At 31.0% G+C, this 13450-nt stretch overlaps 1 protein-coding gene across 1 annotated transcript in view; it reads left to right on the forward strand.

The window, feature by feature from the left end:
- Positions 1-13450, forward strand: part of Smp_153780 (putative glutamate receptor, kainate) — a 38455-nt gene that overhangs the window by 1182 nt on the left and 23823 nt on the right. The window contains exons 2-4 of the mRNA XM_018788563.1: positions 2259-2423; positions 7804-8058; positions 8699-8871. Of these exons, the coding sequence (XP_018654094.1) occupies positions 7926-8058; positions 8699-8871 (306 nt within the window). The 5' untranslated portion in view covers positions 2259-2423; positions 7804-7925. The remainder of the gene's footprint in view (positions 1-2258; positions 2424-7803; positions 8059-8698; positions 8872-13450) is intronic.

Below are 13450 nucleotides of genomic sequence, written 5' to 3' on the forward strand. Positions count from 1 at the left end.
GACTGAATTCTGTCGATCATGGCTATATTGTAGTGACTGTGTTATGTAGCTTTACGTTCACTTTCACTTTATTTATTAGTAGATGATTGGAGACAAACAGTAAAAAGATCTAGAGAATTGAGGAACCAGTGAAGATTGAGGTATGACATTCTACCCTCTATGATATTTCCATCATAAAAAAACATTACAGAATATATTTGGTACAACTTTAAATTAACTTTCAGTAGCCACCTAAAACCCAATGAAAAATACGAACTCTTGTCTTTGTCCATCACCTGCAAAGTATCACTTGGTTTAATAGAAAAGAATGCAGTTTCTCCATACATTTTGTGAAAAGTACACATACATACACTCGAAATTTCCTTTATGAGGAACAGTATTATATTTATATGCTGCAACTACATTGTTGTTATTAATGTAGATACAGAATTTTTCATTTAATATTAGAAATAATTTAAAGGTCAAGCAAATGAAATGGATAGAATAAGTGAATATTGAGATAAAAACCATCCGTAGTATATATGTACATAACTGTGTATAATAATCTTATAAGAATTTAGGCAGAATAATAAAAAGGAAAAAAGGAAGCAATAAAATTGATCAAGAAGAATTGATTCACTGACTTAGTGAAAAACTTGGCATTTAATAGTGTTAAAACTTCATCAATATTTTGTTGTCAGTTTAAGGGTATTTCATAAACTGACTAGATTTTTTTTCATGTTAAGACAGGTTTACAGTCAAACTGTCTTGAACTTTCTGAAGGTTTTCAAAGTTTTACTTTTGTTCCATACCATTAATTAATCCATTCAATGTCCTTACTTAATAATTTACAGGCTTTCATTTCTCATTTCATCACAATGAGGTACAATTTGATTGTAACTGCCGTAGATTATTATACCACTCCATAGTTGTTAGCTTTATGCGCTTTCCACTGAAGTTCATCAAATCACGTTTTCAGTGTCCCCATTAAGCCAAGTAGCTCTCTATCTTGAAGTAGCTTTTTGGCTTTATATCCGCGAAAATGATTGACAAGAAGCCATTATCCTAGGTCTGTAGTATTTAACAGTCATCAAAGAGACTACGATTGGTTTCTGAAATACCTTCTTACTTGCGGGTCTATATCACTGAATAACAATGCTCACAGAGACTCATCATAGGTGAGGTAAATCAATCAATATTGACTTATACAATTAACGATTAAACGTGAAATTAAAGTTAGGTATTACAGACTGCTAAACTTATTGAAGCGCTAATAAATTTTTATATTTAAAATAAGTAGTCTAATGGTGGTTAGATATAATACATAGAACTTTTCAACAAAGTGAATATCTCAGCTTTTGAATAAGAACTAACTTATACAAATAAATCATCAGCGTAAACATCATTAGCACCTAATCTATGACATCGCTTAATGCATAAAGCTACTACATAATGACGAACTTCAGGGTCAAGAAAATCTGTTGTCATCTGTACCCAACAAGTAATTAGATGATAAGGATGAATACATACAGTAAATAAAATTATAATTAAAACGTACAAAGATTTTACAAGCGAGTAATGACATTGTCAGAGTTCCAGGCTTTCGTGTCTTGAAAACGAAGTAACCCAGATAGGATAATTCGTGAATGTCTCTAGATAATTTCTCCTTGTAAACGTTTGTAATTATGAAGATATTCATTAAAAGTAACGTCTTTAAGTAACAGCTCTCTTACCCATAGACCATGACATTAAAAGCATCGCATCACTATAGGTTTACTATCATCGTTCAACGTAGCCGGGCTGATTACATACAGATGCTTCTATAATTCAGTACACACCTTGTAGAATTGTTTGTTTCAGGACATGTAAGACGTCAGTTCTTACTATCCATATCCTTACCGCCGTTTTACATTTTTACTGTTTGCAAACTGATAAAATATATTTTAGAAGCAATATTGAAATCGTATATGTATAAATCTTCGAAACTGACAAGGGTTCTGCAGATAGCCAGCATGCTTCATTGAATTACCTAACCTGTCTATAAACCTGTTTGATTCGTTCCTTCCACAGTTTGACTTAGACCTTATATGTAACTTCAGTGTTTACTAAGTTACTCACCAACATATTTCACTTTTTCATGCTTACATGAACATATTTGATTCGAATAGATCATTTACATTTTCTTATTAACTGCTTTTAAATAACTCACGAATTATAATAATTTTATAAGTTAATCGTTTATAAGCTCTTTGATAACCAGAGATCTTTTGTCCCTTCAGGAATTATACTTACTGATGAAGACCGTGAAACTGAGAAAGCATTTGAAAATGGTGTACAAGCGGCTAATGAAGTCTTAAGTCAAAGTGGAACTCTATCATCTTATCAGTTAGAACCTATTATCCAATTTGTACCTAAAGATAATGTTTTTGTAGCTACACAACAAGGTAAGCAAGACTGGTCCCACAAAGAATTGTTTTTAAAAGCCTCTTGGTTATTATTAGGCGTAAGCTGAAATTAAAAACAATTGATCTAGACAGTAAGAATAAATATTTACCGTAAAATGACTTCGTGAAAGCTATTTTAACGTGAGCCTATATATTCAAAAATCAATCTTAAAATGATCGGCTTTTAGTACAGTCTTTTTCAGATTGTAAAAAGAAAAGTATTAAATTTTTCAGATTGTAAAAAGATCAGCTCGCGCACGAAAATGATAAGCGCAGTTTTCGAATCTGGAGAGGCGGTATCGTGGATGCACACTGCTGAGAAAGATATTATTGAAGTTCCAAGGCTGCTCAGATTGTCGAGGTTAACATGACGGTCTCTCAACAATTGATTCATCATCATAACCATTAACCTTTCGCAACTCGAGATTCTGTTAACAACAAATCTCACAATCTCGTCTATCACAAATAGGTTACAATGCTGCTACTTGTAACTGTAAATCCCACGTATGTGGAAACTTTAATTTTAGATAATTCCCAAGTATAAATTTGTCTTTAAACTTTAATTATTATACTATGACTGTTGCACAAAATTAAGATTGAAATTCTGATGCAACGGAAAAGTATCGTTTTCCTGTATTACGTCATTTTTTTGACTGTATATTTTACATTTTACTGGAAAATCGTTAGATAAAGTCATATCGCCGCTTTGAACAGTACAAAGCTCCCACTTTTCTAGCTGTCAAAACTTGAACAGAAAAAGAATATGAAATAGAAAATCATAAAACGCTTTTTTCTAGACCTATATTTTTTACTTCCGTCTACATATTAGTTTTCTAAATGATTACAATTTTCATAATGAATTATATAAATGTTCCAAAATTGTACTTGTGTCCATAACATTTTATTTATACGAAGTTAATTTCAAACAGGCCAATTATTGTGAAATATCAAATGAGTTGACCAATGAACAGCTCAACCTCCAGTTCTTGAAAGATGTTAATTTGCAGATTATCCACTACATATACGTTTATACACTAGACCTATAAAGATCTTGCTTAGATACCATTTTGAAACTAGGTTGTAACTGAATAATCACCAGTTTGCAGGCTGTTTCACTAACTTCTTTAGACAATCGAATATATTATCATTCTTTCATACTCTCTTGGTGACTGTAAAAATGTTAACGATAATGCGTAGGAAACTACTGTAAATATTGCGCGTTTGCATTTATAACACCAAGAAATAACCCATCAGTATTATTTTTGTTAGTAATATCTATATATCTTATTTCAAAATACGGTGATCTCATGAATACCATGTCATCAATTAACTGTATGCTCTGTTGATAAACACTCCTTTTAATCATGTTAAACTAGTATTTGATTAATTTCAGTGAATGAGAAAGCCGCACGTGGTTCACCATAAGAATTTGTTCATGTCCTTAACAACTTTTTCAATGTTCACTTATCCAGTCAACTATAAATTAATTAATTATGATAACATAAAACAGTTCCCTATATTTCAAAAAACGAATATGGTTTAATTTTACAAATGTAAGATGAATTTATTCTGTATGCTTGCATCATCCCACTGTTTTTTCCAAGGACTAAAATTGATCAGACTTTTTTGTCACACGTGCATTCTCAGCGGATTGTCTAGATAAGGCCATTTATTCACAAATTTAATTAAGGTTAGACAGTGATTAGCAATAGGATCCAGGACGCGTGTTTCATCCTATTTGAGACACATCACCTGGATGTGCCTACATCCCAGTGTCGATATTCCCAAAGGGACATACAAAATGAATTTTTAAAATGATTGTTATTAACTTGTATTTAAGTTATGTGAAGAGAATAAAAAGCCAAAGATACAAAATGAATCGAGTTAACTGTGAAGTCATGACATCAATAAGTTTAAGAGGACATCTGAAAACGTCTGAAAGCCTAAAAGCCAAGTAGCAAGATACCTTGAAGGGATAATTTTCTTTTATTCCTAAATATAAAACTTCAACCGTTATCTAAAATAACTTACTGTGATGAAGACGGTCATACAAGCTATTTCTACTAAGGTTTACTGGCTAGCCTTTGAGATTGATGGTTTACAAGATGTTACAATCCCCTTCAAATAAATTAATTCATTGATCAATATGGATAACCTTTTTCATCTGATCTGTCCTAAGCAAAAGTAGAATATTTAACGAATGAATTCATAATAATATAACATGCTCGTCTGGAATTTCTGACTTTAGGTTGATTCAATTCTTTGTAATGTATTCCCAAAATTATCAATCTTATTGACAAAATTATCTTTAGATCTTTGAACCAATATAATTAGTTTTTGTCTGAATACCTTTAACTACCTTCTTAAATTTCTATGCTCTAGTGACGAATTTTACGATTATCAGTTAGCAGCACCTTAAACTTCAATCTCATTATAACCCCTTTTTTTCATTTTTTCACCCATGTGCTATACCTATCAAAACATTTTTGTACGAAATAAAAATTTGGTTTATCTGGCTATACAACTATTGTTTTACTGTTTCAAAGTAGCACATACTAGTGCAGATATTCTTATTAAGACCAGAACCTGGTACATTTCGCTTTAAACGCTAACTCATTGTCCACTGAGCTACCGAGTGCGAAGTTGTTAACATTCAGGATTGTAGAAATCGTTATTTACTAAGATATGTACATCACACTGGGATCTTTGATATCACCTCTCAATTAAAATTTCCCAGTTTATTTTGGGTATCCTCTTTCCGAATGATCTCATGCTCGATGAATAAAGTATTGTCTGCCTAAACACATCTGCTGAGTAGATAAACCGCTTGCATTTGGAGTAACAGTTACTAGTTTCAGTGTTAACACTAACCAGAGATTGCAATTATATCTAACTGGCAAGACATAAATAAATAAACGTTCTGGATCCTACAGCTGGTCGAAATCCAAAAACATTTAAATCACATAATTAAAAAGTTGGGATGTACATATAGCAATCAAGACTAATCTTTCACACTTCTGACTGTCAGCAACGGAAAAACACAAAGCAATACTAACAGGTATCTAACCATTTCTGGGAATCGGAGTAAAGTGTTAGCGGTAGAGTTAAAAAGAATTTTAGCATAATCCAATGATAACTGTTTAGCAAATAAGTTCAATAAATAAAATGTCACCCATTATTTCACTGTGAATCCAAAATATTTACTTATATCACCGTCTATTTGATCAAACCAAGTTGGGTTTGGCGACACATCTATCTGTGTCTGTTCCAGCAAAATTATCTTAATGTCAACACAGGACTTAATGATGAGCTACTTAAATTGAATGATTATATACAAGTGGAATGTATGTTACAATAATTAAGATACAATCTAGTGTTAGTCGTACAATTAACTATTAAGAAATATGTCAATAAGAATATATAGAAAGAATCTATTCGATTACGCGGTTTACATAGTTCATGATTTATTGTCGTTTTCGTAATGCCAATAACAACTGTAATACAAATCGGCATATTAATTGAATTCTTAAATGACTTTAGTTGAAGTAAATTAAAAGCAACTGTTGCATGAATAAGTTAATTGACAGAACTGTGGATTACTTCAATCCAAGTAAATGGATTATAATTTATTGCTGTCAAGCAAGTATTACATACTTTCTTTTTTAAATATCCTACATGTAAACTCTTGTTTTAAATTAGTGGATAAATGGCGATAAATTATCTTGGTTTAAATTGTGTTTATTAACAATATATAATTAGATGTATGGATAATCATTTTTCTAATTAGTAGTTGAACTACATTGAAGAATGTTAAATTAAATCACAGAATGATTTTGTATCTATGAGGACACATTCCACACGCTTGTGTTGTCGTTTTTATTGAGATTTAAATAAATACATTGAAGAGTATAAAAGGCTAATAAAATGTTACTTAGATTAGTAAGTAATGTTGTAACTTGGTCGATAGAATTTTACATCAACCATCCCTAAATCAACATGATGGTAACTGTTTACTCACTAACCAAAAAGAACCAAAAGTGGAAATTATTTTCATCATATGTGGTTACAAAGCTATGCACATTCATGAAGAACGCTTGAAATTTCGTCCTACTTTAAGAACGAAATTGAAAAAGTATATACTCTACACTTAATAAGTAGGCGAACTCAAATTATACATTAGTTTGTGATCAATTTCATTTATAGTAAGTGGTCATCTTGTTAAATTGTCGTGTAAATAAAGATAAAAATCAACTGCGAATGAGTCTTAAATATTTAGTGATGTGTTGGGTTTATCAAATGAGTGGATGTCACAATTAATTATATTCATCACTAGACAGTCTCATTTTTGAATGTTTTCAATCTTAGACAATGATCAAAAAAATAGGACTAACGGATTGCATTAACAACCATGCGGTCAACTCTAAATTATACATTTACACAGGTAGTTAATTATTGCCGTATTTTAAGTGTAATAATATTGGAAAGCTAAACGACACTTATTTTTAGTACAGAATGATATGATTTATTTCCTTCGGAACACACTGAAGTCTAGCATTATTTAAATAAGGATCATGTGATGATTAAACAATAAAGACCACTTTCCAATTTTACTGAACTCGTAGTGTGTTTGTGTGAAAATATCTTGAAGGTGATTTTTGTTGTTAACTGATGTCAGGGGCCAAAATATATAAAAACACGGTAAAGTGAGGACATGTTTTCGATCTATAACGGGACTCTCAACAACGTCTTTAAAATGACAACATGTTGATACGATGGTTCAAGACCCGGTTATGTCTGGGGTCGTAGCTGCATATTCTTATTGCATCTTGGTTAAAGCTGAATTTTTCAATGTTTTATAATTTGACTAAACATATGCAGTATAAATGGCCTAGTAAAATACACTTTAAATTGAAAAATGAGTCTTTTGATCTGTCTTTGCTAAAAATGTTTTTTCTTAACTTTCCATGCGTTGTCGAATAGTACAAAAACTAATAGAAAGTGAGACGGAATCATATAATTCAGCAAGCGATTTTGACACGAATAAAACTGATTACTGATAGAAATGTAAATTGGGTAAGCTTTATGAAAATGTATTCAAGAATACTAAATTCCCATGTCATCCCTTTTAAATAATAATAACTCCCATCTGCATCCCCAAATACATCAAGTTTAAGTACATGTCAAGATAGAATATCTCTCGAAACCGAATTTCCTGGATGCATCTTTCCATAATTTACTTTTTATAACGAAGAGAATAATAATTAAGTAACTGTGACTCAAATTTGATTAAAGTGCAAAGTTTATTCATTGTTACTTCTTTTGAGTTTAACTAAATTGTTCATCAGATTGTCTACGTCCACATTCACTCCTTTATTTAAAGCATGCAAAATTTTGGATAGAGGGATAATTGCATTATATGGACCAAGCTCAACATCTTTATCACAAGCTTTGTTGTCTTTGGCTAATCGATTTGGTCTACCGTATGTTGAAACACACTGGAGTATGATATCAAGAAAAACTACTTATGCCATACATTTGCATCCAAGTATTGAAAGTTATGGATTAGGTTTATATGAATATTTAACTCAGGTGGAAAAATGGAAACGTATGACACTCATCTATAATAAACCTGAAAGTAAGTTTAAGTCATACATTATTGAAATTAACTAAGCCTGCGTTTCTTTTATAAGGTATATTCGTTGTTTTTCAGTGATGCACCCTTCAATTCAACCAATAATAGAACTAATTGCTTTTTAATTACCTTATTAAATGGAATAAAATTACTGTTCCTTAAGTTCTACCAGCTAAACAAAAACATGTACTAACCAGCTGCATTTATGTTTACCATACTCACATGTTATCTTAGATCTAGACAATCTAGTTTAAGCTCAGTATCTGAATAATTGTATTTCACTTTAAAAGTAAGCAAACACCATACAGTGTCTTTTAAACAACATTTAAAGCCACCTAATATCCTGAAGCACTACATTCACTAGACAATTCCACACTATTTAGATACATTTCAACCAATATGAAGTGAACGTCTGACACTATTTAATCCATACAATAAAGAAACTATCACGTCTAATATAAATAAACTTTAATGGGAAAGTAAACACTATGAAGTCTCATACAACGATTTTCACAATACCAGTAAGGATTGATTAGTAGATGTCATACATTCAATGCTATGTTTGAAACGTTTACATCGGAGTTACATCTGTTATCATGACTAATAATTTCATAACATGTATCTATTTTCCATATTATTTTAGGTTTGCTCAAGTTTACCACTTTAGTAAATAATTTTGAAGGAATATTAAAAATTAAATCATGGGATGAAAACGCAAGTGGTGCTAGAGCAATGATGGCAGAACTAGGGTCAGGATTGGAGAAAAATTTCCTTGTGGATATTCCCAGTTGGCAAGTAACCAATTTCTTAGTTATGGTATGTGTTTCATTTTAACTGGTGAATGTTTATGAAACACGTTTAATTCGAATAACGTACCCATGTAGTTGTTTCAAGTTGTATCAAACGATACAACTAAGATAGTCAAGTTATAAGAGAAAGGTTGCAAAATTTATTCTTAAAATATGTTACTAATGATGGTTGATTCTAATGGTTGTAATAATTCTGGGACAGAAATTTATGTCAGAAAATGTGCAATTGTTTTGTCTAAATAATCGGCTTTCAGAAAAGGAGTTCTAAGTTTTAAAACATTCTTCTTTTGTGCTAGATTTGGATACCGAAGAGGTTTTATCAGGATTTTTACATTAAGTGTGCCACATTGTTTCCTACTTAAGCCCATGGATGGGTTTTAACGCTCAATAAATTCCATGAGAATACTCATGCCGAACAGTAGACCTTAGTGTTCGTTCAACAGACTCATTATAACCTAGATTTAAAAAACCAGGATCTGCTGAAAATCACGAATATATCTGTTTCTTTCGATACAGAAATAAATTTCAATAAACTTGATCAAATAGAATAAATAATATATTTGTAATATCCCAATGAATAGAAACATTAGATTTTCTAACGTTTCGTGACTCAGTGTAAGCCACTTCTTCAGAGAATAAATAATAAAGAAGCGGCTTACACTGAGTCACGAAACTGCAGAAAATCTAATTTTTCTACTCATTGGGATATTACAAATATATTTATTTATTTATAGCAATCTACCCAATGCTCAGTTTATTCAAAATTATCAAATCAAAACTTGATAATGATACCTACAAACTCATTGATCAAATACATATATGTTTTATGTTAACAGCTGTCATCCATGTTGCAACCCTCAAGCTCTTACCTAGACGTAAGCTATATTAGGAAAGGAAAAATTGCTTCATTTAAGATTTGAACAGTTTCCAAAATGTATACGAAGTTGAGTGTCTAAATAAATCGTTGAAAATCGGATGTTTAACCTTGTTGATGTTCCAAATCATATAAGATTTGATCTATATTTTCATTTTAGCACAGGCATCATTCACTTCTCAACACTTATTGAAACTCAATTATATTAAAGGCAGATCTGTTCTATAGAACTACGGATATTTATTCTCATAAGGGTTGAGGACACCCAACTTTAGGCCTAGAATATTGTATTGAGGCATTTAGTATGTTCAACTTTACACGGTTTACCATAATTCTACACCACTTGTTTTCTTAACCATATTACTTGCAATAATTGGTATACTCTAAGCACTCATCACTGAAGAAAGGATTGTTGTAACAGTTAGCATTTGTACATTCTAACCACAATTTTATATACTTTTCTACGCACCAATATGACTTTTGTTTATCTTTGTTTTATCTCTTACTTTCGTATCCCACACCTTTTCAACGAACATTTTCTAAAATGCATATATAACTTAATATCTCATGCATATATCTTTTTTCTTACAGGCATACGTGCATAATATGACCGGTTATCAGTATACTTTCATATTCACAGATTGGGTAAGCGCATGTTATCGATTTATGTAAATATCTCAGCGATATACTATTTCATTAAAATACTATTCTTTAGTGCTAACACAGTTAATAAAAAGGCACTTATTCAAACCAGAAAATTCGTTGAACGAGAAGTATGATGATCTGTTTAACTTAATATCTTCCTCAAAGTAAAAAGTTTAAGTTGTAGTCACCGTTCAATGAATAAGGTTGATAAGAAATGGCGAGTAATTTTTAACTAGTTATTCAATTATATATAGGTCTGTAGCACATCATATTTCGAATTTTACTACTTAACAGACGTTTAATCTTGATAGGTCATTCCAAATCTGATATCTGGTTCACAAGTGATTGTCATATAAATAGTATTGCATTTAAAGTCACCCTGTAGAAAGTAGAGCGTATTCTGCTGTTTTCTGCGTTTCAATAGAAACCCTCGCGTTTCTCAGCTAAATTCAATAGCCTTTTCCAGATATATTGTAAATAAATATCTGTTCAAATTAAATATTTGAAATTGTTTTATAAACAGCTCATCTAGTTCAACTAGATTCACTACACCTTAAAAATCTACCTTTGACATGTGATGGAATGAAATGGTAAACCAGTGACGTTTACTGAGTAAAAAACAGCAAAATCACTCTGTGTCAGTGAACAGATACTTTGTACAGTGATAACTGATTGGTAGAGCATGGTCAGTAAGCTAAATAAAATCAAATATTAGTCATCTGTTGATCGCTTATTTATTTTATTACCTTACTTAGTTCAGTAAATATTCGATCGCTTCCCAAATATTGATGGATTCGTAGGTGAAAATCACTACACTTTCGCCAAATTTTGAAAAAAGCAGTTTTAAGACCTTCTACGTCATATGACTTATGAATTTCGGACCTCTTTATTAATTAATAATGTTAATGCTTTTGAATGTTGAAACACCTTTACTATTTGCCACCAACTACACAAGAAATGTAAACTCTCCAAACAATAGTTTTTTTTATGTTTTTGTTAAGAATCTCAGTAAGTATATATGTTTCAATAAAACTGTTTTGTCATATAAGGTTTCAAAATAAACATACTGTTTATGTCAAATAAATAAGGTGTTTAGAGATAGTAGAATGATGACCCAGAATCTGTAATTTTCGCTTTGTTTCAATTGATAACAAAGAATCCTGTCAAATATCGAGGAACCTGTTCGATCATAGGGATTGGAATTCACAAAACTTTGTTAGGATGGCAAGCTAATGAGGTGATGAAATCCCACTCCTGGACATTTTTGGAAGTATTCAAAACTTAAACAAAGTTACCCTTTCAGCTTTCCATTACATGTAACTCACAATCTGGAAAAGATTACCTGACTCACAAGAAAATGAAGCATATTGTAAGTTCAAACATGGAGAGGTTATATTTGTTGCTAAGGCGAAGTTGATACCTGTAGTTTCCAATTGTGTGCAACGCAAACTAAGTACAAAGCTTATGTGTAATAAATACCACCTTATTCATAGCCATACTATCTAGACTTCGAGGTTGTTTAAAAGTCGAAAAGACAACATTATTGATTTATTTGTGTGCACAAATGTTAATATGGAAATTACCCCACACCTAAAACTGAGAAACCGTTCATCTATTATTGTACAACATTTTTCGACGAACTCAAAACTAACTACTATATCTAATCTGCAACAACAATAATTCATAAACTAACAAACTTTACTGACTATTCACATTTCTTCAATTATAATCTTCATTAGGAAACACATTAGGGAAATACTTATTAAACCACTCATACAAACGTAGAATAAATTTACTATAATCTTCAGTAGTTATTGAGCAATAGTTATTTGTTTAAGTGGAATAATTGAAACCAGTTGGTAGTGACATTTTTTGAATAAATTAAGCCTAACAACCATTAAAAAGTTATGTGATGGAAAATAATTATTTGGATTGGTTTATTTTGTGACATACAAATTATCTGTCAATACATTACGAAAATTTTAACAATATGGCTTTAGTTCATGGAAATTTATCATCCTATAATAATACCATACCAACAAAAATTGTCCTCATGAAACGAAAATTCCAGATCAATAGATAAGCTGAAACCAAATTAACATTAATATGGTGTTAGATGAATTCAAACTAGTGGGATTCTAGACAATGGCTTACGACAAATAGTGTAAACCTTAAAGGTTTTGTTTGACTGTTGCAACTACATGCAGATAATCCACACAGAATAATTCCATTCCCTGTGCTAGGTTTTCAACAGTTAATATCATCTGTAAAAGCTATGTATTACAACTGTTATCATTTTCTCATTTTGGGTACAGTTACTACATGAATATCAGTTGTTAATTATCACAGTTAGCTAAGTACATAAATATAAAAAATTCAATATACCTTTCCTTTCTAGATTCTCTAGCATAGGAAAATCACACATAACCCTGTAACAAACGGTATCGCACTTGTAATACACACAAAGAATGTTATAGATAACTGAAACACTCATTTGATAAACAGGATTCTATTATTTGGTTTTGAGTACAAGTTTTTAGGATCATAACCATCAAATTAAATGATTACAAGAGAATGATACTCTTTGATTTTACAGTAAGGTCAATTGCAAACAAGTTTCAATTGTCTAAACATAAAACTTATGAACCCGGCTATGATTTACACCTCGGAGAATACGCAAAATATATGATATAATCTTATCTGGGTCTAAAAAATTTCTGTCTACAGATATCCTGAAACTGCTAATCAAGTACAGAAATCGTTCACGTAAACATTAATGAAATCATTTACTTACTGGATGATTCATAGTAGAGAAACGAAGGATCATTATTATTTCACGTATATTCAAGAAAGTTATCTGATTAGATATAAATATTATTTATATGTATGAATGGATAATTGTTTATCGATTGATCATAACCATTAAGTAATAAAATATCTTCGCAACAGAAGGTAAGTAGAAAAGTAAGAAAATAGCTTTGTGATGTCTCGAGAAGTTTCGAATAAGAAGTTAGGTCTTGAAAGCTGAATAATAAAAATGCAAGCACTTTACCCGCAGTAAGTTATA

This window comes from Schistosoma mansoni, chromosome W (genome assembly GCF_000237925.1).
Source record: "Schistosoma mansoni strain Puerto Rico chromosome W, complete genome".
NCBI classification, from domain to species: Eukaryota; Metazoa; Platyhelminthes; class Trematoda; order Strigeidida; family Schistosomatidae; genus Schistosoma; species Schistosoma mansoni.